At 40.2% G+C, this 27,560-nt stretch overlaps 1 protein-coding gene and 1 pseudogene across 3 annotated transcripts in view; both read left to right on the top strand.

The window, feature by feature from the left end:
• The first annotated feature begins 4,680 nt into the window (after positions 1–4,680).
• Positions 4,681–5,772, top strand: LOC128049807 (nucleosome assembly protein 1-like 1; annotated as a pseudogene).
• Positions 5,773–12,954: 7,182 nt separating this feature from the next.
• HNRNPD (heterogeneous nuclear ribonucleoprotein D) overlaps positions 12,955–27,560 on the top strand; it is a 16,871-nt gene continuing 2,265 nt past the window's right edge. The window contains exons 1-7 of one of the 3 annotated variants that reach the window (XR_008199587.1): positions 12,955–13,479; positions 15,337–15,393; positions 24,186–24,354; positions 24,961–25,122; positions 26,366–26,497; positions 26,929–27,028; positions 27,141–27,287. Coding sequence is in view for 1 of the 3 variants with exons in the window: in XM_052641696.1 (XP_052497656.1) it covers positions 13,247–13,479; positions 15,337–15,393; positions 24,186–24,354; positions 24,961–25,122; positions 26,366–26,497; positions 26,929–27,028; positions 27,141–27,287 (1,000 nt within the window). In the remaining 2 variants the exon portion in view is untranslated. The remainder of the gene's footprint in view (positions 13,480–15,336; positions 15,394–24,185; positions 24,355–24,960; positions 25,123–26,365; positions 26,498–26,928; positions 27,029–27,140; positions 27,288–27,560) is intronic. The other 2 variants (XM_052641696.1, XR_008199588.1) reach the window with 2 other exon arrangements.

Below are 27,560 nucleotides of genomic sequence, written 5' to 3'. Positions count from 1 at the left end.
AGCCCGCCAGGCTTCTCTGTCTGTGGGATTATCAAGGCAAGAATACTGAAGTGGGTTGCCATGCCCTCCTCCAGCGGATCTTTCCAACCCAGTGATTGAACCTGCACCTCTTATGTCTCCTGCGTTGGCAGTCAGGTTCTTTACCACTAGTGCCACCTGGGAAGCCCCCACCCCTGTCTACTCTCTGCTAATGATAGACTTTTTTATTTTTAATAGAAGTATAGTTGATTTACAATGTTATGTTAATTACTGCTGTACAGCAAAGTGATTCAGTTATACTTTCCTTTTAAATATTCTTTTCCATCATAAGATATTGAATATAGCTCTCTTTGATATACAGCAGGACCTTGTTGTTTATCCATTCTATGTATAAAACCTTACATCTGGCTAACCCAACCTCCTACTCCACCTCTCCCCCAACCGCCTCCCTCTTGGCAACCACAAATCCGTTCTCTATGCTAACGACTGACTTCTTAACCAGGTGAGAAAAATAGAAGCAATCAGAATGTTTATCACTAAACCTAATGATTTACCTACATTTGGACTCATATAATCGTCCTTCCCTCCTATATAACATGGGAATCATCTCTACCCCACCTTGTGCATTGACCCCATTTTCCCTCACCTACTTAAGAACCCGGCTTCTGCAGTTTTCCCATTTGTACGCTACATGACCAGTTTCTGTCCTTCTACTGTATTATTACCATAATCATACAACCATGCTATAATATAAAAAGAAATCAGCCCCCACAAGTAAGAGTTATGTCATCTAGACTGCCAGTTAGCTATAATGTTAAACTTTCAGCAGACCAAAAAACTTTTATGGTCTGGTCCTCTTGAACAAATACTGTATCCCCTTTGAGAAATGATTTAGCAATCTTCACAAATGTCCTTCCAAATTTGTTAAATGATGGTCAACGCCATACAATAATATGCAATGTACTTGTTCCACTGGGATCTTTCAGGATTTGAGTCTAGTTGTTAGTCTAGAAGCAATGAAAGAAGTGATATGGGTCTTGAGGAGAATCAGCATTCATCTGCAAAGCACCTACTTCAGGATAGGTCATTACAGGTTCTTCAGGCAAGGGGACACTAATCTCCAGACAGTTAGATGGATCAGATTGAAACGGAGAAGGACCATATGGTCCTTGTCCCCTAACCATGACCTCTGCCTGCCTTTTGCCTGTGAAAAACATCAGTCAAAGAATAAGTTTAATCAGAGAAGTGAGAAATGCTGAAACAAAGGAAAAGAGTCATCAAAGGAGACTAATAATAATAATGTAGTCATTAAGCATAGTCAGGGACCTTTAGTTCTTTCTCAAGGGCTATAGATAATATTCTAAGCCACATCCTGTGAGCTGTCTTATAGATACCAAAACACCAGGTGGAGAAATTAACTACATGATGACCAAACTGTACCCAGGACTTGAGCTGCCACAATTCCAAGAACTGACTGCAAAGAAACGGGAACAAGTGCACCCCGGAACCGAAGATTAACTGTACCTAAAAAAACCAAAATGATGCTAGTCAGACCACTGATGACCAACTGAAGATGCCTGTTAGAGATGACTATGCTGTTTCTGCATGTAACCCCCTCAACTCTGCCTATAGAAGCTCTCACCCCCTGCTTATCATGGGGCAAGTCGGCCTTTGGGCAGATGTTCACCACTCTTCCCCACCAGTTACTGGCACTTGAAATATAGCAAACTTTCCTTTCCATCAATCTGGCCTGTTTACTGGCTTTTGAGCGGTGAGCAGCCAGACCTCCCACACATACCCTTCAGTAACAGGATTCCTATTGCTGCTGGAACAAATTCCTACAAATCTAGAGGCTTAAAACAACACAAATTTCTTATTTTACGTTTTGGAAGGTCTCATTGGGCTAAATAAAGCGTCACGTGGCTTCATTCCTTTTGGAAGCTTTAGGGGAGATTTTCTTTCCTAGGCTCTAGGGGAAATGAATGTACACTTTTCTCAAAGCCAGTAGTGAACTTTCATATTTTTTGTATTTCTCTTTCTGCCTATGACCTTTTGCCTCTTGTAAAGGTCCCTGTGATTACACTGGGCCCACCTGGATAATCCAGGATAATCTTTCCAGTAAAGGAGACTTTATTTAATTAAACTGCACAATCCCTCCCACAATCCCTGCATTCAGTTGGGAAAGGTACACCCAACTGAATGCTGAGTTCCAGAGAAAGACAAGGAGAGACAAGGCGGCCTTCTTCAGTGAACAGTGCAAAGAAATAGAGGAAAATAACAGAAGGGTTATCAAAGGTACATTTCATGCAAAGATGGGCACAATAAAGGACAGAAACGAGAAAGACCTAATAGAAGCAGAAGAAATCAAGAAGAGATGGCAAGAATATAGAGAATTGTACAAAAAAAGATCTTAACAACCCAAATAACCACCATGGGGTGGTCACTCACCTAGAGCCAGACATCCTGGAGTGTGAAGTCAAGTGGGCTTTAGGAAGCACTGCTGCCAATAAAGCTCATGGAGGTGATAGGATTTCAGCAGAGCTATTTAAAAACCCTAAAAGATGTACTGTTAAAGTGCTGTCCTCAGTATGTCAGCAAATCTGGAAAACCCAGCAGTGGCTACAGGACTGGAAAAGGTCAATCTTCATCCCAATTCCCAAGAAGAGCACACTAAAGAATGTTCAAAGTGAGTGAAGTGCAGTCGCTCAGTCGTGTCTGACTCTTTGTAACACTGTGGATTGTAGCCCACCAGGCTCCTCCGTCCATGGGATTCTCTAGGCAAGAATACTGGAATGGACTGCCATTTCCTTCTCCAGGGGGATCTTCCGAACCCAGGGATTGAACTCAGGTCTTCCGCATTTCAGGCAGACGCTTTAACCTCTGAGCCATCTAGAGTAGGTAAGAATGTTCAAACTACAACATAATTGTGCTCATTTCCCATGCTAGGAAGGTTATGTTCAACCACCCTAATAGCAGAAAGCAAAGAGGAACTAGAGTCCCTTGATGAAGGTGAAAGAGGAGAGTGAAAAACCTGGCTTAAAACTCAACTGGCAAAAAACGAAGATCTGATATCTGGTCCCATCACTTCACGGCAAATAGATGGGGGGAAAAATGGAAACAGTGACAGATTTTATTTTCTTGACTCCAAAGTCACTGTGGATGATTGCAGCCATGGAATTAAAAGATGCTTGCTGTTTGGAAGAAAAACTATGACCACCTAGACAGCAGATTAAAAAGCAGAGACATCATTTTGCCTAGTCATGATTTTTCCAGTAGTCGTGTATGGTTGTGAGAGCTGGACCATAAGGAAAGCTGAGTGCCAAAGAATTGATGCTTTTGAACTGTGGTGTTGGAAAAGACCCTTGAGAGTCCCTTGGGCTGCAAGGAGATCAAAGCAGTCAATCCTCAGTTCAGGTCAGTCACTCAGTAGTATCCGACTCAGCGACCCGATGGAGTGCAGCATGCCAGGCCTCCCTGTCCATCACCAACCCCCGGACCTTACTCAAACTCAAGTCCATCAAGTCGGTGATGCCATCCAACCATCTCATCCTCAGCGGTCCCCTTCTCCTCCCGTCTTCAATCTTTCCCAGCATCAGGGTCTTTTCCAAGGAGTCAGCTCTTCCCATCAGGTGGCCAAAGGATTGGAGTTTCAGCTTCAGCATCAGTCCTTCCAATGAATATCCAGGACTGATTTCCTTTACAATTGACTGGTTGGATCTCTCTGCAGTCCAAGAGATTCTTAGGAGTCTTCTCCAACACCACAGTTGAAAAGCATCAATTCTTCAGCGCTCAGCTTTCTTTATAGTCCAACTCTCACATTCATACATGACTACTGGAAAAACCATAGCTTTGACTAGACATACCCTTATTGACAAAGTAGTGTCTCTGCTTTTTAATATGTTGTCTAGGTTGGTCATAGCTGATTTTCCAAGGAGCAAGCATCTTTTAATTTCATGGCTGCAGTCACCATTTGCAGTGATTTTGGAGTTCAAGAAAAGAGTCTCTGTTTCCATTGTTTCCCCATCTATTTGCCATGAAGTGATGGGACCAGATGCCCTGATCTTAGTTTTCTGAATGTTGAGTTTTAAGCCAACTTTTTCACTCTCCTGTTTCACTTTCATTAAGAGGCTCTTTAGTTCTTCTTCACTTTCTGCTATAAGGATGGTGTCATCTGCCTATCTCAGGTTATTAATATTTCTCCCAGCATCTTGATTCCAGCTTGTGCTTCCTCCAGCCCAGCACTTCTCATGATGTACTCTGAATATAAGCTAAATAAGCAGGGTGACAATATACAGCCTTGACGTACTCTTTTCCTAATTCAGCCCTAGGACAGAAGCACAAGAGATTAAGAAGAGGTGACAAGAGTACACAAAAGAACTATACAAAAAAGATCTTCATGACCCAGATAACCATGATGATGTTATCACTCACGTAGGGTCAGACATCCTGTAATGCAAAGTTAAGTGGGCCTTAGGAAGCATCACTACGAACAAAGCTAGTGGAGGTGATGGAATTCCAGTTGAGCTATTTAAAATCCTAAAAGATGATGCTGTGAAAGTGCTGCACTCAATATGCCAGCAAATTTGGAAAACTTAGCAGTGACCACACGATTAGAAAAGGTGTTTTGAGGCCCCGACATGGTAGGGAACTAAGGATTGCTCGCCGTCTGGATGCAGCAAGGCAGGACCCGGAGATATCTGGCATTTGTACAACATGGCAGACATCGACAACAAAGAACAGTCTGAACTTGATCAAGATTTGTATGATGTTGAAGAAGAAACTGGTGAAGAAACAAAAATCAAAGCGTGTCAGCTGACTGTTCAGATGATGCAAAATCCTCAGATTCTTGCAGCCCTTCAAGAGAGACTTGATGGTCTGGTAGAAACACCAAGATACATTGAAAGCTTGCCTAGGAGAGTTAAAAGACGAGTGAATGCTCTCAAAAACCTTCAAGTTAAATGTGCACAGATAGAAGCCAAATTCTATGAGGAAGTTCATGATCTTGAAAGAAAGTATGCAGTTCTTTATGAGCCTCTGTTTGATAAGCGATTTGAGATCATTAATGCCATTTATGAACCTACAGAAGAAGGTGAATGGAAACCAGATGAGGAAGATGAAATTTCGGAGGAGCTAAAAGAAAAGGCCAAGATTGAAGATGAAAAAAAGGATGAAGAAAAAGATCCCAAGGGAATTCCTGAGTTTTGGTTGACCATTTTTAAGAATGTTGACTTGCTCAGTGATATGGTTCAGGAACATGATGAACCTATTCTGAAGCACTTGGAAGATATTAAAGTGAAGTTCTCAGATGCTGGTCAACCTATGAGTTTTGTCTTAGAATTTCACTTTGAACCCAATGAATATTTCACAAATTAAGTGTTGATAAAGACATATAGGATGAGGTCAGAACCAGATGATTCTGATCCCTTTTCTTTTGATGGACTAGAAATTATGGGTTGTATAGGGTGCCAGAAAGATTGGAAAAAAGGGAAGAATGTCACTTTGAAAATGATTAAGAAGCAGCAGAAACACAAGGGACATGGGACGGTTTGTACTGTGACCAAAACAGTTTCTAATGACTCTTTAATTTTTTTTGCCCCTCCTGAGGTTTCTGAGAGTGGAGATCTAGATGATGATTTTGAAGCTATCCTCACTTCAGACTTTGAAATTGGTCACTTTTTACGTGAGTGTATAATCCCAAGATCAGTGTTATACTTTACTGGAGAAGCTATTGAAGATGATGCCGATGATTATGATGAAGGTGAAGAAGCGGATGAGGTAATGTTTACCAAATGAGCAAATAATTCTCTGTTTAACACATTGAGAAGCAAATTGAGTGACTTATGTATTCCATTGGTATATTCATTATTCCATGATATGGGATAAAAACTTTTTTTGGAAAAACGTGGTTTTAGAATTCTACATCCAAGTAATGTATGTATGAGGTTTCAATAAATAAACTGCAAAACTAAAAAAAAAAAGAGGTCAGTTTTCATTCCAATCCCAAAGAAAGGCAATGCCAAAGAATGTTCAAACTAGTGCACAATTGCACTCATCTTACACACTAGCAAATGCTCAAAATTCTCCAAGCCAGGCTTCAACAGGACATGAACTGTGAACTTCCAGATGTTCAAGCTGGATTTAGAAAAGGCAGAGGAAGCAGAGATCAAACTGTCAACATCCATTGGTTCAACAAAAAAGCAAGAGTTTCATAAAAATACCTACTTTTCCTTTATTGACTACACCAAAGCCTTCGACTGTGTGGATCACAACAAACTGGAAAATACTTCAAAAGATGCGAGTAACAGGCCAGCTTACCTGCCTCCTGAGAAACCTGTATGCAGGTCAAGAAGCAACAGTTAGAACTCTACATGGAACAATAGACTGGTTCCAAATCGCCAAAGGAGTACATCAAGGTTGTATATTGTCACTCTGCTTATTTAACTCGTATGCAGAGTACCTCACGCAAAATGCTGGGCTTGATGAAGCACAAGCCAGTCTATCCTAAAGGAAATTAACCCTGAATATTCATTGGAAGGACTGATGCTAAAGCTGAAGCTCCAGTACTTTAGCCACTGGATGTGAAGAGCTGACATTGGAAAAGACCCTGATGCCGGGAGAGATTGAGGGCAGAAGGGGGTGACAGAGAATGAGGTGGCTAGATGGCATCACCGACTCAATGGTAATGAGTCTGAGCAAACTCTGGGAGATAGTAAAGGACAGGGAAACCTGGCATGGTGCTGTCCCTGCGGTTGCCAAGTCAGACACGACTTAGCTATTGAACAAGAACCTTGAGTCTGAGCACCTGAGAACTCCCAAATCTGGTGTAAGGAGGTGATTGTTCTCAGGCAGCTGGTACAGGATGAGGCGTATCAAATACCTCAGAGACACTGCAATAAAGGCCTGGCTCCAAACAGCCCCAGGACAAGAAACTCATTCCTAAACCTTTGAGGCTTTCAATATTTGTTTGTTGAACCCTAACCTGAAACCCCCAACTTGTCTATACTATATTCTCTTTCAAGAATTATTCCCTTGAACTGTAGCTGCTAAAAACCAAAGAAGGCTCTTCCCTGGTGGTCCAGTGGTTAAGACTCCAAGCTTCCAGTGCAGGGGGCTTGGGTTTGATCCCTAGTCAAGGAACTAAGATCCCACATGCTGAGCAGCACGACCAAAAAAAAAAAAAAAAAATCTAAGTAGGACAACTATAAAATTAGTTAAAAGAAACTTACAGGTAGTTTATGAAGCAAAACCTGCTATTATTTGGCTTCAGCCTGGGAAAAGAAAGACGTCTGGAGGATCCAAGATGCCAGAACTCAGTCCAAGTCTGGATAAATCCTATCCACAGCAGTTAACCAAAATTTCACCCCAGGGCTTCAGAAAGGGGCAGGGAAAAGAGGAAAAACTACTGAATTTAATGAAAATGTTCATCTTATTCTTTATGGGAAATGTTACTATTAACCCAATTCTTGGTTTTATTTGCAATGATCCTTTGCTGTATCAAAGCATGTTTTTCTTTGTAGAAAACGTCACTCTAGGAAAAAATGCACTCATATGACCACACATAAGAAACACTTTATTTGGAGATTAGCCTGTCATCAGAAGAAATAGTGGTGAGAGGCCCCTCATGACAACCACCTTCTGACTCATTTTCCTGCTACCGTTCCATGGTCCATACAACATCCAGAATGATCTAGATTACTTGAATCCAGATTATTGTTATCTGGATTCTTCTGGCCACTTTAAGAGAGGTCACGTCCTCCCCCTGCTCAAAACCCTCCTATAGTTTCTCATCACATTGATATGAAAGTGAAGTGCTAACTACTGCAGCTTACAAAGTCCTGGGTGACCTGGTTTCTGGGTCTCTTTTAGGTTTGCTCTATTATGCTTTCTTGCCTTCACTCTGTTCATCCACATTGGCCTCTATTGTTCACTGAAAGTGCCCAGCACAGTTTTGTCTTTGTCTTGTAAAGTCTTCGCTGAGCTATGTGTATGACTTTCTTCCCCACCTCCTTCAGGGCTCTATTTAAAATAGTACCTCCCTTAAGGGTCTTCTCTGAACACTGAATCTAAAATAGCACAACAGCAGGAATTCCCTGGTGGTCCGAGGGCTAAGACTCTGAACTCCCAATGTAGGGAACCTGGGTTTGATCCCTGGTCAGGGAACTAGATCTCACATGCTGCAACCGAGAGTTTGCATGCTGCAATAAAGCCAAAAAAAAAACATACCCTATCTCTGTGTGCATATTTAGTTGCTCAGTCGTGTCCGACTCTGCAACCCTATAGACTGTAGACCGCCAGATTCCTCTGTCCATGGAGTTTTCCAGGCAAGAATACTGTGGTGGCTTGCCATTTCCTATTTCAGGGGATTTCCCCCCCCCTGGGATAGAACCCAGGTCTCTTGCATCTCCTGCATTGGCAGGCGGAGTCTTTACTGCTGTGCCACCTGGAATGCCCCTACTCTGTCTCTAGTACCTTGCTAATTCTTCCTATCATTATACTAGATTATACTTCCTAAGATTATACTACGTTTTGCCTATTGTTTGTCTCTTCCATTAGATGTCAGTTCCATAAGATCAAAGATGTCTGCTTTGGTCACTGTTACATTCCCAGTGCCAGAAATGTACCTTGTCATGTGTTACATGGTTGAATGTGAATAAATCTAGCTTTAGTAACCCACTGTTAATGTTCTAAGAAGCATTTGGATGAATGAAGACATATTTTGGAGATAGGAGTTGGTGACTGATTGGCGATGCAGGATGAAAGGTGGGGGCGGTATCAAGGATTCCCTGATTTTTGCCAGGAGCACACCAATGGGTGGAAGCGTCAGTTACCAAGACGAGGAGGAAGACCAAAGAAGCTGATCTGTAGGGAGGGTGAGCTCAGTTTTGTACACTTAAACTTTGAGATGCCTGTGGGACAACCATGAGCAGAAGTTAAGTAGGCAGTTGGATATGGGATAAGTAATTTTTTAAATTGTTTGAATCTTTTTTGAGCTAGGCTTTAACTGAATTAAAAGGCACCCTACTGACATCTCTGTGGTCAAGCATAATTTACACTCTATGACAGACTTGCTAAAGTTACAATCTGACAGTTCACGATGACAGGGACTCTATTTTTTCTAAGTGCAAAGAGAGCTTCCTGGTAACCAAGAATGATGATTGAGAATGTTCACTTTTTGGGCAAATGGTTACTTCACCTAAAATCACAAGCGAATTCTTTAAGAAAAAGCTTAAATCCTCCTGAGGCTGTCCTGCCAGTGAGTAAATGTTTTAACATGGTTGCAAAAGAAGCTCAACTATGTGTACCTTGCATAAGAAACGAGTTCTTCTTGCACTTTCTTCTGGACAGTTTATTCTAGGCTGTTGGATGGAATGTGTATTCCACTTCTGAGCACAAATTTGCTTACTCCATTCGTAGAGTGTATTTATTTATTTAAAAAATTTTTTGGCCATGCCACACAGCTTGCAGGATCTGTTTCCTGCCAGGAACTGAACCTGGGCCAGGGTGGTGAAAACCTGGAATCCTAACCTGTAGAGTGTATTTAGCAGATTAAAACTGTGATTTCTTGACTTAAGTGTGTATATCCTGTTCTGGATAAAAGTGATTTGTTTAAAATCTCAAATGAACTCTGCCTTTCTTAAGTACTGCAGGTTTTGCTTCATAAATGCTGAATTCAATGACGTTCTAACATTTCAGTGTGTTATCTGAAACGCTGGGAACCTCCTGAGGCATGGAATTTCTGATGTCAACACGGAGAGGGGGTACTAGTTTTCTGCAGGGTTGGCATCCATCTAACATACTGCCAATACACAATCTTCAGCCACTTACACATTAAACTCTGACCAATGACTGTGGAATACAAATTTGGTTTTCCCTTTCAAGAAATTTCATGTCAGCAAGTGGTTTGAAGAAGTGATTTTATGCCAGAGATTAAGTGAGATGGCTCAGTTCAGTTCAGTTGCTCAGTCGTGTCCAATTCTTTGTGACCCCATGAACCACAGCATGCCAGGCCTCCAACTCCCAGAGTTCACCCAAACCCATGTCCATTGAGTCGGTAATGCCATCCAGCCATCTCATCCTCTGTTGTCCCCTTCTCCTCCTGCCCTCAATCTTTCCCAGCATCAAGGTCTTTTCCAATGAGTCAGTTCTTCGCATCAGGTGGCCAAAGTATTGGAATTTCAGCTTCAACATCAGTCCTATCAATGACCACCCAGGACTAATCTCCTTTAGGATGGACTGGTTGGATCTCCTTGCTGTCCAAGGGACTCTCAAGAGTCTTCTCCAACACCACAGTTCAAAAGCATCAATTCTTTGGCGCTCAGTTTTCTTTATAGTCCAACTCTCACATCCATACATGACTATTGGAAAAACCAGTGAGATGGTAGTAAGAGACTTTTAAGTCTCTGGAAGAATATCTAGTTTACCCACAAGATCCTAAACCTAACAAGTTGTCATTCAATAATTCAACCGGCAGTTAGTTTACTATGTGTATATATGGGCATAAAAGAGGAAGGATGCTTAGAATACATATCTTCACTCTCCAGAAACTTAAGGTCTAGTAAAGTCACATATTTAGAAAAACAGAAGAAAAGATTAAGATTGTGACAATGTATGATTAATTTTACCTCAGGTAGTCTGGGAAGGATTCACAGAAGTAGAAACATTTAATTGGAGTTTTGAAGGACAAATAGGAGTTTTACTTGGCAGATAAGGAACATTAAAGAACTAGGGTTGAAGTTAAATGACTTCTAAGAGGAATGCTGGGTGGATGTGGGAGCATAGGATGCAGAGATCTGGACCACAACATGTAGGGATATGAGTTCTAAGGCATCATATATACTCACATAACACACAGTAAAAGTGTTAGCTTTAAAATCATTCCCAGGTTTCCTGGAATTTTTAATATAACTCCAAAACTCCTAGAGAAGGGAATGGAAACCCACTCCAGTATTCTTGCCTGGAGAATCCCAAGGACAAAGGAGCTTGGCAGTCTAGAAGTCCATGGGATCACAAGAGTCAGAGAGCACTTAGCAACTAAACCACCCAGAAGTCCAGAAGCTACAGGGCTACATGTGAATTAAAATAAACCTTTTGGGAGTCTTTTACTAAAAGGTAGGCATGTGAAAAGCTGTCTGAAGAGCAAAAGAATCCTCCCTTTTAGACAGAAGAGATTCAAAAGACACCTCCTTCAGATGATCTTCTTAATCATCTCTAAATTAGAATATTTGGTTTGAGCACAATACTCACTTTCTTCTTGGCTACTTTTATTTTTTGGCCCATACACCTGGGCATCTGGGATTTTAGCTCCCCGACCAGGAATTTAATTCCACACCACCTCCCCCACCACCCGCGGCAGCTGAAATGCAGTCTTAACCACTGAACCACCAGGGAAGTCCCTTGGCTACTATTTTGACAGGTGGAGACAGACCTGAAGTCACTATCACCTGATCAAAGAGGCACATTCTTGGCATCGCCTGGGTATGACTGACTTAATACAGTTCAGTAAGATTATATTTTTAAGACGTTTTCAGAAATTGATCCATAGTCTTGGGTTTTAATTATTCTGTAACGCTATTTCTCCTAACTTGATTAATTCTCAAGGAAAAAAAAAAAAACAGACGTTTTAGTCTTCGAGAGTTTTGGATGGTGTTAATACGAATTCATTTAATTACAAAATGGAAAACAAATTTTTAAACTCTCCAGAGTTCTTAGCTATACTTCACACTAGTCTTTGTTTCTCCAGTGCCTAGGCACACGCTAAACGTGCAAATAATCAGTTGTTGACTAAAAAAGTACCTAAAATCTTCGTATTCTTCTAGACGTAACTGCAAGAAGCTGCAAATCCCAAAGCCCGAATAAACCAGCTTCCAGTCAAGGCGCTTGGGATTGCTAATGGGTCTATTAAAGAACTTGACTGTTACCTTGCGTAACACTCCAAGCGGTGTTTAACGACAACAAAACTCCCCTAGTCCACAACAGAACGAAAGCCTTGTAAAGATGACTCACAGCATCTATATACTCTCTATAGCACAAAGGCTAAATAACATTAACATTAAATGAACCCTTGGTTGATTTAACACACTTCCCAACTCCTAGCATTTTCAAAGAACCGTGGTAGGTTTCAGGATCCTCAACGACAGCAAAGCAAAACCACCCCGTTCCTTAAGATACGTAAGTTACCTACTTCTTCTGCCGAAAAATTTCAGGAGAAAAGCAGGCAAGCAAGTATCTTACTTGGAAAGTACATCTTATAAGGAAAGCAGCCCTGATCGTCAACAACCTCAGCCGGCCCGTCACGGGTTGGGAACCAGGGGCAGCCGGGGAACCCTCAAAATGTCACTCGGTCGCCAGCGACTACGGCGGCCGGAGGAGCTGCCGCAGTCCGTGCCCGCGCGCGGCCAGCCGGGGCGCCTCGCTCAGGCCACCCCGAGCTAGGCGTCCCCAGGAGCCCGCGGGACAGGGTCGAGACCTCTGGGCCGACTCCCTTTCCTGGCGGCCACCGCTGACACCCAGAGAGCCGCCGGCTGCGCGCCTCCCCTCCCCCACTCCAAATCCGCAGGCGCACAGGGCACAGCCGCCTTCCGGGAGGTGCTACCACACCCCAGCCCGACGCCTCGCCTCCCGCCCGCAGCTGGGCTGCGCGGGAGGGGCTGTGGGAGAGCCGACCAGGAACCCTCGGAAAAGCGGGGGTGGAGGAAGGGGCCCCTCTAGCCGCGCCTTCGAAACAGCGCTCCTTGTTCTCGATGGTCCCCGCGCGGCCGTCTTATCGAACGCCATTTCCGGTTCCTTTTAAAGGCCCCACGCTGTGCGACGCTGCGCGTGCGAGGAAGGTATAAAAGGGAGCGAGAGGGCGGGACCGGAGAGGAAGCGGGGGAAAGGAGAAAACTAGCGGTAAGGGGGGCGGGGGAGGTGCAAAGGGCGCGCTCGCGCGTCACGTGACCGGGACGCGCCGTTCTTCCGTCGGCCATTTTAGGTGGTCCGCGGCGGCGCCATTAAAGCGAGGAGGAGGCAAGAGCGGCCGCCGCTGCTTATTCTTTTTTAGTGCAGCGGGCGAGAGCGGGAGTGCGCGCCGCGCGAGAGTGGGAGGCGAGGGGGGCAGGCCAGGGAGAGGCGCGGGAGCCTTTGCAGCCACGCGCGCCTTCTCTGCCTTGTTGTGTGCTTCGCGCGGTAGAGCGGGCGCGCGGCGGCGGCGGCGGGGATTACTTTGCTGCTAGTTTCGGTTCGCGGCAGCGGAGGGTGTAGTCTCGGCGGCGGCGGAGGCAGTAGCACCATGTCGGAGGAGCAGTTCGGCGGGGACGGGGCGGCGGCGGCGGCAACAACGGCGGTAGGCGGCTCGGCGGGCGAGCAGGAGGGAGCCATGGTGGCGGCGGCGCAGGGGGCAGCGGCGGCGGCGGGAAGTGGAGCCGGGACCGGGGGCGGAACCGCGGCCGGCGGCACCGAAGGGAGCAGCGCCGAGTCGGAGGGGGCGAAGATCGATGCCAGTAAGAACGAGGAGGATGAAGGGTGAGTAAGGGGCGGCCCGGGATAGTCAGGCCCAACTATCCCCCCTCCCCCTCCCTCCCCCCCCGCCATTAGGCCTCGTTCCCGCTCTCCGCCCGCCCTCCAGGCGCCCGTGCAGCCTCTTTGCACTGTCCTCCCCTTCTCTACGCTGGTCTCCCCGGGGCTTTCATTTCCTTCTCCCCCCAGCCTGCTAATCGCCCCCTCCCCCATCACACACGTTTCCACCTTTAGCCGTCACCATGCTGCTCCCCGGCCCGCCCTCCTTCCCTCCCTCGCCTCGGGTCTCCTCCCACCCACTTAGCCGCCGGAATTTTTTCCCGCCTGTCGAGGGGGTAACCTTTTTTCTAGTCCCGGTGTCTTCTCGCTGCCCGGTTTTCTTAAAAGTCCTGGGTATAAAAAACACAATCAGACGGAAAAGCTTGTATGCCTGGACACCTCAGGGTTATTGGGTGCTTCTCACTGCAGCATCCCGAGACGATGCTTTTCTTTACAAAACACATGTTTCGGGGAATTTGTAGGCTGTCCAGCTCTTCTCCTCTCCCGTCTCGGCTTCAGGCCGATTTTTTTTTTTTTTTTTTAGTATTTTGAGTAAGTTTCGCCTCGACCTTCGCCTTTTTCCTCTGCACCATCGCCCAACGGCTTGCTCACATAGTCCCTACTTTTCAGCTTTACGGAACCCACTGGGCCCGGTGAAATTGCCCGATCGCCTGTTGGTACGTTGGTTTTGCTGCCAGGGCTTTCCTGAAGTTCCTGGTCGGCGGGCCTGCGCTTGACTGGAGCTGTTCTACCTCCGGCTTGCAGACTGCCCTTCCCCCATCCCGCAGAGTTATTCTAACCGCGCACCTTTTTCGCGCCCTCGGCTATTGGATTCCCCGACTGTTGGTACAGATCGTACTCTTACCTTACTTCTTCTGGGCGGTTTTCAGTTTTTACAACCCACCCTGTGCCCGGGATCCTTTTTTTGGTCTCTCTTGATTTCTCCTTCCCGCTCTCTCCCACTTAAGTTAAAGGAGGCCCACCAGCCTTCTTTCATAAAACGAACAAATCCTGTATTTTGCTGTGGCTTTTTTTTTTTTTGCAGGTTAAGTAGTAAGTTGTTTTCTCCATTCGGAATACATTGTGTGTATTACTTAAAGCTGCATAGTATTTATTAGAACGCAGCATTTGGGAGCCGGGAGCATAATACAGGAGTTAGCAGGAGGGACTAAATCGAGGTTCTTGCTTGAGTTTTCTTATTCCCGTTACTGATAGCTCATCTTGGGTTAACGCTTCCATTACTTTTTGTAGTTGGGGCGGGGGCGGGGTGTGTCTGAACTTTTTTCCGCTGTAACAAGGAGAAAGGTGTTGGTAGAAGGTAAAAACAGTAAAATGTCGCTTTAACCCAATATTAGAAAACGCGGTTTCCTTTATTGGGAAAAAGCACAAGCTTTGCAGCGGGAGAGATAAGCCCTTTGGATACAGGATTTAATATTCTCAGCCGAGGCAGACTTGCGTGGGGCTGTTTTGCTGATTGCTGGCTTTGGGAGAGTAGAGGTGGGATGGGGATACTTCATTTATCTTGAATTATGTACGACTTAGTTTAAGAAAGGGATATGTTAAATGTTTGGAAACTTAAGCCTTTAACTTTTTGGTTTTTTCCTGAATTCTGTTCTTTGGACAGAGGCAGCCAAATGATTAATTGTTTAACTTACTGTTTGGGGCCGGCTTTCTGTTCTGAATTTTCAAATCACAAAGCAGCTGCCTTTGTAGTTAATCTACTATTGAACTAGAGTGTAAATGAATTAAAGTTTTTAACCCTAACATGTCAAACACTAAAACTAGAATTTTGATTGGTTGCTGTACCGGTTGTTAATTCCCTAGCCATTCAAACTCCTCCCCACGACACTCTGAAGCAGCGACGGCACAGCGGGAAGAATGGTAAAACTTTTACATTTTATTTCTGTATTATAAAGGTTTCAGTAGTCATAACATGTGGAGGCTGTGAATTGGTTAGTTGCCCATTGATTCCCAGGAAATTCTAGACTTTAGTACAGTAGGATATTTTGTACCTGGGATATAAAGCCTTTTAGGCATCGTGTGTGATCTTTGGGCAAAATTGATGCCATTACATGGATTTTGGTCTGTGGTAATGCATGTATTTGTGGTTTGGCCAATTAAAGCTTAATATAATTAGTAATGATGTGAGCAAGAAAAAGTAAATTTAAAGTTGATTTGTTTTTGTTAAGACAAAATTTCTTTGTTGTAATTCTAACTTTAATGCTATGTGTGAAGGTTATCTGATACGAAGTATTGTGTGTTTAAAATATATTGCATGTTATACTGAAGTATACTGGAGATGTCGAAACCATTTTTAAAATAGTATTGTGTATATGTATGCAAAAATGAAGTTTTTAAAAAAATCTCCAAACATATTTGTAAACACAAATTTAATAAGAATTGCACATTAATGTTAGATCATACTGATGGGGCTTTCCACTACAGCTTAAATCAGATTTTTAGATGTTCAGTGTGATTTGGCTGGAATGTTAATTACAGTTGGTTTACATGTATTCACAATTGCATGACTTTTTGGAAGTCTGGTAGATTATTCTTTTTATCCCTCCCTTCCTCCAAATGTCACTATTTCAGCCTTCAGGTTATATTTGAGTTTTCTAAGAGTTTGTATTTACCACCACTGGTGTATAGAGGGCAGGTTAATTGCAGGTAGTTGACTTAAAGCTGTAGAAACTACATTCTAAGAGCCCACTTGGGATAACGTTTAAATCTTACAGGAGCTTATTACTGTTATTTTCTTTCACTGAAATCTGTCCAGTTTTATATTGGAGATGAAGTTTGACATACTGAATAAAAGTTTTTTGATGGAAATTAATCTGTTTGGCCCTTTGATAGTTGAATTTCATTTCTAGGTAATAGTGGCAAACTAAGTATAAATTATAACTGTACTTGACTGCTCCATTACTTATTTCATCTTATGTAAGCAATTATTTTCAGTAATTTGAAAGGACCATACACTTAGGTATAAAGGTTGATTGTTTTTTTGACTTTGCGATAACTTTTGTGTTCTGTTACCTAATACTATATCTTTGCAAGTTTTTTGAGTGATCTCAGGAAAATTGGACAATTGAATATTTACAGCTAACAATTTTAGGTTATGAAATTTACTTTGTACATTTAACAAATATTTTCATTTTTAAAGTCTAGTAATATGACTTAAAAAAAATTACTGTCTCATCAGTTAGCCTCATGCTTTACACATACTGTTTTTTAAACAAAATCCCTCAAGATTTCTAATCTTTTTGGTGTCTGCACTTGCCGCCCTATGTGCTGTTCTCTGTGTCCCAATTTGAGGAAAACTGGGGAAAAGTTTCATAATAGTGAAATAGTGATTACTAGAGACAAAATTATCTAAATTTAATTTCTTGAACATATCTTTTTGTGTGTTTCTTTTTACAATTCTAATGAGACTAAAGTGATTACAATTTCATCTTTAAAGTATTTTAAATTATTGTAGACTGAAGTGTTGTTTATTTTTAATACAAGAATAAACAGGTACTTTGAGGAGGGCATGCTTGTTAAACCTCTAGTGGAATAAAGGGTTTCCACAATTTACTGTGGATGTTTAGAGTATTTCCTTAGTAAAATGCCTTCCTGAGTTTACCTCATTTTAATTTTTCCAATGTTAACAGCCCAAGTTTTTACTTAGAAACTACTACACTGGGGTTTCCCAATTTGGTGTGGACTTACTACTCCTCCATAGGGCCACAATCCTTTTAGATACTCTAAAATTACTTAGGGTCTGGTAAAATAATGCATCCCATGTATAGCAAGCTATCTGGAGACAAAGTTTTTACATTCTAATGATTCATGGGGAGCTGTAATAATACTGTGTTAACCTTCAGACAGTTTTGCAGGGTAGGTGCATTGATTTACCTTCATTGGATTAGACAAGAAGCAGAATGAATAATCCCTCATTCGTCTATCAGCCAAAGTACAGCGATACTTTCCTAGTAATAGGACGATTGATCTAGTACTGTAACTATTAGTGTATAAACTTAAGTATGATTTCTTCCTGTTTGAGAATATTGTAAATTAAATGTGGTATAGGTTGTCACCCATCTAATTTTTAAGAAATGGGTCTACCTAACAAGTTTTTGTTTTAAATATTTGAGGTTATACTCTATATCCTGGTGCTTCTGGGGCATCTTGAACATTGCTTTGTAGAACAGTTAACTTTTAGATAAAGTAGTCTCACGCCAGATTGAGTGGCCTTTGATTCAGTACGTTGGATTTACTATGAAGTTGAGACCCTGAATAGACTGAATTTTAGCATTCTTTGGAACCTTTGACAGCTTTTCAGGGCTAAAATTGCAGAAATGGATGCCCCCAGATCTTAAGATGATGAACATGTAAGGAAGGAGTACTCGATTCTCTTCATTTCACATTCTTACTTTAATATACAGGATACTAAAATCACCTGACCTTTTGGGTTTGGAATTGGAGACTATCATTGACTAGCAGTTTTTAAGTGGTGATTTTTGAGATGAATATACTTGGAGCCCCTTCTATAAATTAAGTGTATGTTTACTGTGAGTTTTCTGTGTTTTTTTTTTTTTTTTTTTAAACATTACCAGGGTACTCTGTAAGGGTGCCCTAATAGTTTTGAATTTACCATTGTGTGTGATTTCATGGCCAATATTGAGGGTGATTAGTTTTAGCTTGAAAGCATTTAAAGAGGAATAGAATTAATTTTTTCCCCTATTTGAATTAAAATTGCACCTTGAGTGTGTGCAGTTTCACAAATGGAGTGATGAAACAACTTTTGTTAGTTGAAGTTTTATTTGACTTTAGTTCTGCTTCAACGTTTTAGTAGATAGGGCACTGAACTGGATGCTGGAAGCGTGGAATCTGTTTCTGTTACTTCACTTCCAACAGTGTGGTCTCAGGTAATATAACATGTTTGTTACTTGGTTTGCTGATCTGTGTGATGGAAACACTGCTCACCACAGGAAGATTGACTACATAGCCTGCTTTCATAGCTTGTGTGTATTTATCCTGTGCCTTAATAGTTGATACTGCCAGTGGTTTACTCCTGTGGAGTAAAGGTAAGCATGTTTTAGTTTCTGGAGTATTATATTGTACATTGGAGCTAGACATTTAAGACTCTTTGGGGGTGGATTGGGAGACTCATATTACTGGCAGTGTTTGGCCAATAATCAAGGTGATAGTTTTAAGTATTGGGTCATGTTCTGTAAGCTGCTGCTTTTGTAGACTTGAAGCTATCACAAAACCCAAATAGCCGGGAAACCCAGCTCTGTCTCCCTCTCCCAAGACTCATGAGAAAGAGATGAAATTGTCAGCCAGTATACTCAAAAAGAATCAACAATGTCATGGAATGAATCTTACATACTAAGTAATATGATTTTAAAGCATTGCAAGATTCTGAAGTTCCATCAAGAAAGGTGAAAATCATTTGATGAATTTAGTGTTTATGATAAAGAATTGTGAACGTGTAGTAATCTCAGTTAACCAGAATCTTAACTTCTAGGTAGAACAGTGTTTATCTTATAAAGTTGATTGAGAGTTTATTTTAAAAGCAAAAATACAAGATGTCATTCTTGCTTGGGAATGAAATGACAAGGGGAAATTTTGGGTTAAACATTTAAAGTTTGTTCAAAAATCCTCATGTTTAGTAGCTATTACATTTCAACTCAGTTGTCTTTTTTAGTCATTTAGGTTCATTCAAAGTATGAAGAAATAAGATCTGATACGTTAGCTAAAAGAATTTTTTTTTTTTTTGTCTTGCTAAAAGTTTGTCAAGCCATTTCCAGGGGTATTTTTTTTAATACAGATTCTAAAATGATACCATGTGATGTCTAGTTGCACAAAATGAACCCCTCCCTGTTTTACATAACTGCTGACTTAATTTTAAACTAAATCTGTATTTTATAAGGAAAAATACTCATTTTTTTATCTGTTGGTGAGATTCTTACTATCAATAACTTTTAATATTTTAGGATTGTAAAGACAATGATAAAATACCAGAAATTTTATTTAAATAAGGATTAGTATTTATGCTTGAGTGACATTACTTTAAAAGGCTACAGTACTTAGCCAGTCATGTTACATACTTGAAATGTATTATCAGTTTGACATTCTGTTGTAGGTTTTAAACTGTCAGAATTTGTTATGAAACTACATATGGAAGATTACAAGTTGTTGAGAAGTTTTAAAAGAGAACTTTCTTTGCCCTTTTCCAAAATTGGAAAGAAGTGTAATGATAATTGTATTAACTTTGAATAGGGTATTTGACAGTAAAGCCTTGTTAGGGGAAGTATCTTTATATAAAAGATACTATTGAGTTTGGAGTGTTTAAACCTAGAGGCCTCAGTTGTATTGAAAATAAAGTTCTTAGATGGGAAGAAACAGAACAGCTTCCACCAGCCAGTAGTGCTCCTTACATATTGCTTTTTATATTTAGAAATTCTTCCTTACTAAAGTTACTGGCATTTATGTAGAGTACAAACAAGTCATTAGTGTGAATTTGGAACTACATTTTATTTAAGAGTCTCAGACAACCTAATTTCCTGTCTGTGTTTTTTATATGGGATATATAAGTTTTAAGGCTAAGTCTTCAGCATTAAAAATGATCTTTTAAGATCCATTTGTATAAAACTCATCCTGGCCTATACCCCTTTAATGTTGAAAACTTTAATTAGCTCATGCAGATTAAAAAAGTTCAAGTCATTGAATAAATGAAAAAAATATTTAATAATTTAGTTTGTGTTCTACCCTTCTAAATAGTAATTCGTTTTTATTGAGCACTTAGAGGGTGTCAGACCATGTTCTGTGCCATTTAAATTCTATTGCAGGTAGCTGAGGTAAGCGTTTAGTAAGTTCTGAAGGAAGGATTTAAACCCCAAGTAGCTTGGCTCACTGCCTCTAAATTTACTTCCTCTAGAAGAGAATGTCCCACAAAACACCCTCAAGTCTCTTTTGGAGAGTTATCTGCAGTGCTTGTCATTTAATGTTGTAGTGTGGTATAATGTCAGTATCTATAAGGCAGAGATATTTTAATTGTTCAGTAGGTGTTTTAAGTTGTGTACTGTATTGCCTCTGGGTTGCTAAATAATTTTATAGATAGGATTAAAAAATTAAACTTTGTTGGTTCTGCACTTCAGTGGGGATTATTGATTCACTTACAGGTAAGAATCAGATTTTAAACTTGTAGTATTAGGGACCCAGTTTTGTTACATGAACAAGTCCTGTGCTGTAGTTTTAATTTGACTGTTCAGGATTTTTATGAAAGTCCAGCTCTCCTTCATTGTAAAATGTTTGCATATCATTGCAGGGGTATAAGTAACTTGAAAGTCAGTCTTTGCATTCAAGGCAGCAAAGTTAATCTGGACAGATAAGATATTGTGCTTTAAGTAAGGTACAGTAATAATAAAATATAGATAGTTTAAATTGACGTCTTAGACCAGCTCATAATTTGAGTTCAGAGCATGTGGGAATGCTCATATTATAGAGATGCTAAAATAAGTTCCCATTTATCCAGAATTAAGATAACAGGCTTTTTCTTAGCTGTTATATATTTTTGGTATGTCTACTGAATACAAATGCGATGGATTTAATATGTTACGTTTAGTAAAGATGGGATGGATTTGGTACAGTATGTTCATTGTAGTATATCCACCTGTCTGGTTAGCAATTTTATGCAGCAGCCTTCCTTATTAGAGCAGCAGAAGAGTGCTTTGGGGCTGCCAAAATGGTGATGAATTTGTCTTAAAAAGAGCCAGTTAAACTCTTGGTCAGAGGCTGTTTACTGTTACTTTACCAAAAATTAGAAAAAATCAAGTTACCAACTAACTTCCCCAAAAATGGAGTAGGGAGCATTTTAGAATAGCTGCTGCTGATTAATCTGGCAAAAATGAAAACTAGAACTAAGAAAGTTAGAGCCAAGAAATAAGGTGTATTTAATGCATTAATAAGTTCAGAAGATTGTAGGCATGCTACAAGTGGCATAAGGTGTCAGTGGTGACTGACTCATAGAGTGTTAAAATCATTACAGCAGAAGAGAATGAGCGGTATGCTGTAGGGGAAAAGAAAAAAATCAAGCAGTGTGCTAATCGCTCAGTTGTGTCTGACCCTTTGGGACCCCACGGCCTGTAGCCTGCCAGCCTCCTCTGTCCATGGGATTCTCCAGGCGAGAGTACTGTAATGGATTGCCGTTCCATCCAGGCGCATTCCGAGTAATGGTAAACAATTGAGAGACTAGGAAAACAGGCAATACTTGAAGGAAGGTGGACTGGCTGGCTCGTTCTCAGAAGGTGCTGGATGGCTAAAGTTTTTTACTACGTATTTTGCTCTAATTTTTTGACAAACAGTAATTATTCTCTGGAATATCTATAAGTTACAGTTGTCTAGGACATTTGCTGTTCTGGATAAATAGGATTTGACTATTAGTTTAAGAAGGATAGCCTCTTCAGTGATCTTTTAACTCTTAAGGTAGGCACATCTATTTTTTGATCCTCAGGACTAAATGTGCAGAGTTTCTCGAGAGAACACTTAATGGGCCAATTGATGAATAAGTATGCTTATGTAGTATTTAAGAAAACTGATTTCTAATGTTGACAAAAAGTTTGGGGTTTGTGAATAATAGAATGTGCCTCATTCTTGGTGTTATAATTTATTTCTTTATAATTATTTTTTATTAATTTTAAATTGAGGACACAATAAAAACACTGCCTTGGGTAAATAAACTCAAAACTAGTTTTGTCTCAGTATCTGAGGAATAGGCCAGACAGCCACAGGGTTTTCTTGCCTTTCAATTTTAGTTTTTTAAAAAAGGCTTCTTTAATTATTCCCTTCAGGTTGAAATAATTTCTAACTGTTAAATTATTGATGGAAAGTTTCTGTAATACAAAAGTAGTAGTTTAATAGTTGAATTTTAACATAGTTGAAATTGTTTGAATCAAGAACATCCCATAAATATTGGAGTAAGAGGTCACTGCCTTATAGTCTTTCTCATGAAAAAAGATAGCAGTGTCCTCTTCACCTTGAAAGAGTAAATGTTGATAATGTACTTTCATCTATGAAGGTACGTACTCTGGATCTTTAGGTTAAAAATAAAAGTGCTTAAAGCAATTTAAGTAACTTGGACTGTATATTATTTCACCGGATATGAAAGAAAATGTCATTGAAAATACCTCAAGTTTTTCCCCATGGAATTAGCCATAAACATTAAAAATACCTGTACATTATGAGTGTTCTGTTATACTCCTTTGATTATAAAATACAAAAAGGGTTAATAAAAGTTACTTAGAGTGTGGAAATTTTATTAGAATTCTGAATGTTAAGCATATAAATAGTCCAATTCTAGAATACAGGTGCAAGTTGAAACCCTAACTTAAAAGGGAAGCACACTGTATGCCTAAAAATGACTTCTTTTGTGTTAAATTTATCATTAGAAGTAAGAACAAGACTGATAAAATAGTAAGATCAGTAACACCTCAGTTAATCTGGCATTTTTAGGTTAAGCTGAAGCAGGATCTTATTCTAGAGATAAGACTTTGTCCTTTTGTTGAAAGAATTGATTTTAGTGGCAGAATTCTAAGAAGCCCACAAAATGGAGATGTTCTTGCTTTAATTTCTTTCCAGAGCTGAAAGTTAGCACCACATTCCCCCCGCTGCCCCTACCTCTGACGCACTGCAGTTACAAAGATAGAAGTCATTGACCAAGCATGGTTTTATTCCCAAGTTGAAATTGGTGTTTAGTCCTCACATAACAAATTCTGACAGTTTACCCTTGAAGTAACAATCTTCAGTCTCTTCAAAGGGTAGGAGGTAATGTTCTCTCTTTTGTGGGAGTGGGTAAAGAGGACAGAAGTCAGAGGGCTCACAGAGCTACCAGATCTGAGTTTTATGACATTTGCTATAATAAAAATAGGATTTCATGTTAAATTTTCTTTTGGGGGGGGGTGTAGATTGGATTTAAAGTGTCTTGGTGGTTTCCAGTTACCGCCTGTCACTTGTAGCATTTTAAAGATTTAATATCTTATGCTGGTTAACTGAGGTTCTACTGGAAAATAAATCATCTAGGTTAATTAGTGAGTTTTGCTTCACTGGATAATTCTTTTTGTTCATTAAATTGCTTATGTGATTACTTTTGTCTTTATTAAGGATTCTTAGCACATCCAAAAACTTGGTTTACAACTTATTGTGAGACTTTCTCATTTTTTTGTGCTAAGAGTTTTACTAATGAGAGAACTGTTAGAAAAGAAAACTTCAGCGTAAGCACATGGTAGCTGCTGTCATTAGCGGGAACTGCATAGCCTTTTTATAAGTTTAATAAAGATTTGGAAGAGAAATTTCAAGGTGAAATTCTGTATTTTGCTATTACCAATGTTGTAATTTAAGAAAGACGGTGTATACTCTTTTTACCTTGGGGATGCACTTATCTTTTTGAGAAATCAAAAGAATCTGCTGCTTGCTCACTATCTTGTAATTAATTATGCAGGCGCAGTAGTGATAAACAGAACTCTCCAAAACTGTAATAGGGTGGTCTTGATATGTGGTTATGTAGGAAGAGTGACATTTTAATATACTGCCCAGTAAATCGGTGCAGTTTGGGGAAAGTGTATTATTGATGTGGATACTTAAGGCAAAATCAAAAACTTTTAGCATTTTAATATTGCTTTTTGTCTTTACAGGAAAATGTTTATAGGAGGCCTTAGCTGGGACACTACAAAGAAAGATCTGAAGGACTACTTCTCCAAATTTGGTGAAGTCGTAGACTGCACTCTGAAGTTAGATCCTATCACAGGGCGATCAAGGGGTTTTGGCTTTGTGCTATTTAAAGAGTCGGAGAGTGTAGATAAGGTAGTGTGCTATGTGTTCTAATCAGTTAATAATAAAATATGTGAGTAGTTTGGTAAAATTAATATGCCTGTTGTTTGTGATTTCCCTCTTTGTGCTTATATGAAGGAAAAGATAACGGCTTTTGCCAATACATTTTAAGAATCAGATTGAAGAATTGTTTACTGAATACTTCATGTGCCAGGCTCTACTCCATTAAAATTAAATTTAAAAACCTTTAAAGATGCTTGATTGGAAAGACGTGCTGTGACATGTTCACAGAAGTACAGATGTTGGAATCTGTAGGCAGGAAACTTGACTGAATCATTTCACATTTCAGTCTTTAGGCTACAGGGAAGTAGCAGTCATGCTTATAGTGCTGATAAAGGCATGATGATTTTCTGGTAATTGATTAACCCTTCTCATTCTTAACTGACCTTGAGGTTTAAACACTAGTATATGTTAGCAGATGTCACATCACCACAACTGGACACTTTAACTGTGAGCTGGTCAACGTATGTCTGGCGTTAGCTATATTTATTTAACTATAGGTATTCTTAAGTAAGTTAATAATCTCTGAACTTTGGTTAAGATACACATCCTTCAAATAAAAAACTTCAATTTCCTTAGGTCATGGATCAGAAAGAACATAAATTGAATGGGAAGGTGATTGATCCTAAGAGGGCCAAAGCCATGAAAACAAAAGAGCCTGTTAAAAAAATTTTTGTTGGTGGCCTTTCTCCAGATACACCTGAAGAGAAAATAAGGGAGTACTTTGGTGGTTTTGGTGAGGTATGTGATAATATTTTGACCCCCCCCCCCCCCTTTTTTTTTGCTTTTTTGTCAAATTTAGTATAGATACAGTTGTCAGATTATAGATTTCTCACTGGGTTTTCCAAAATTGTTTTGAAGTTTGGACAGATGATGTGATTTGTTTTGAAATCAGGATGGTATAAATACTTTATTAGTAGTATTTTCGGAGCAGTATCTTTGAAGGTTAGAAGATTGCCTGTTCTAGTTTATTGAGCTGTTGTGCAGTGTCCCAGGCACGCTGTACACAAAGACCTTAAAGTAGATGTTCTTATTTTGAAATCTACTGGACTAGTAGAAGGAGTAGAACTAAATGAGGAGGAAGTCAAGGTTGGGTCACCTGAGATGTGCAAGGAAGCGCTTCAGCTGAGAAGAGGAAGGACAGAAACTGAAAATGTGGCGCAGTGCCTGCTCAATTTAGGCACATGTATATGGCAGATTTTATGAAGCTAATTGCAGACTTAGATTCTGTCTGTGGATTAATGATTTAAAGCTGAGAAACTTGAGTCTTTAGACCCAGATACAGCCGGCAGACATCCTTGGTATGATTCAGACAGACATGTTGCTTGTTTTGTTGTTAGTATTTAAGAGCTGAAATATTTCCTGCAAAAATCTGGACATTTACCTTTTCTTCAGTATTTGTAAGATCAAGCAACATTGGGATTGCCTTTTTACATGGTTACAGCCATCTAAGATTTAAGTGTAGCAACTTCTACCTTTCATAGCTCGAATGTTCTTTATAGTTTTTAGCAGTTCTCACCATTCCCCCATATTCTCCCAAACAGTTACTTTAATTCTGTTTCTCTTAAAATTGACTATTTTGGGATGTTCCTGGTGGTCCAGTGGTTAAGAGTTTGCTCTTGCCATGCAGGGGGCATGAGTTTGATTCTTGGTCAGGGAACTAAGATCTCACATGCTGAGTGGCACAGCCAAAATTTTTAAAAATGGATTGTTTCCTTCTGCTTGTGCTTAGTGGGCATTTGAGTTTGTGACCCTTGAATTAAGTAATAGATATCAGTGCCCTGGGAAGCTGTATTTTTATAAAAAGCTTTAAAGACTTTAGGTGGAGTGCATAATCTAATATGAAGACTTGCTTAAAAAGATTAAAGTAAACAGAGACAGCAGAATACAGCTTGAGGGCCAAATGCTTGTTTTCTGTGTGCATTTTCCCCACTAAACTTGCAAACTAAGGTATTACAACTTATTCTTTTTTTTTAATAATCAGGTTGAATCCATAGAGCTCCCCATGGACAACAAGACCAATAAGAGGCGTGGATTCTGCTTTATTACCTTTAAGGAAGAGGAACCAGTGAAGAAGATAATGGAAAAGAAATATCACAATGTTGGTCTTAGTAAAGTAAGTTAAGCAATTACTTGTAGATAATACTAGGTGGTGTTGAGAGTTAATCATTTAAACTTTCTATAAAACGTTCAGTTTGTGTGCTTCTGCTTTAAAGATGTCTTACTGGCTTCTTATTTATCAGTCATTTTTTGACTTTTTGCTTTTATTTGGGGAATATTTTTTTTTGTTAAGTGAATTTTTGTCTAGACTTTACCAGGAGGTATTTTCTGAGGACCCAACAAATAGAATATAGTAACATATTCAAGCAGATACTTCTTGGATCTATCAGAAGTGGTTATTTCTCCAAGTACTGATGATTGGTTTAATTGAAGAATTGATTTGAGGAAAGTATCAGATCAGCCTACTGTATGTTTTAGACAGTATTGGCTATTCTGGTTATTTTTTTTCCTTCAGTCAGTATGATCACATACTTTTTCTCTTTTTAGTGTGAAATCAAAGTAGCTATGTCGAAGGAACAGTATCAGCAACAGCAGCAGTGGGGATCGAGAGGAGGATTTGCCGGAAGAGCTCGTGGAAGAGGTGGTGGTAAGCTCGAGCCTAAGTTTACTCTATCTTAAGCTTTTCTACTTTTTAATTATCCTGAAGTAAAGATCTTTGCTGATCTTCTGACTTTAGTGAACCTATTAATGTGCTGCAGGCCCCAGTCAAAACTGGAACCAGGGATATAGTAACTATTGGAATCAAGGCTATGGCAACTATGGATATAACAGCCAAGGTTACGGTGGTTATGGAGGATATGACTACACTGGTTACAACAACTACTATGGATATGGTGATTATAGCAGTAAGTACTATACTTTTTATATTAACTGCTATTTGACATTTATTTTGTACAAATTTGGATAGGTAGAAAGGTTAGTGTAGCTTTGCCAAGTGCCAACTTCTTCAGGTTTCAAATTCCTGGAAACTTGAAACTGCAGCCTTTTTTTTGCTGTGTTTCTCCCAGCTTTTGTAGCACATGCACGCTCTAAGGGTAAGGTGTATGTGTGTTTCTGTATATGTATGCTGGGCTTTGGTTTTTCTTGCTTTTAGAAACTTTAAGGTTAGATCCGGTCAT

This window comes from Budorcas taxicolor, chromosome 6, assembly GCF_023091745.1.
Source record: "Budorcas taxicolor isolate Tak-1 chromosome 6, Takin1.1, whole genome shotgun sequence".
NCBI lineage: Eukaryota > Metazoa > Chordata > Mammalia > Artiodactyla > Bovidae > Budorcas > Budorcas taxicolor.
The sequence above is the reverse complement of the archived record's forward strand: the minus strand, read 5'-3'. Positions and strand labels throughout refer to the sequence as shown.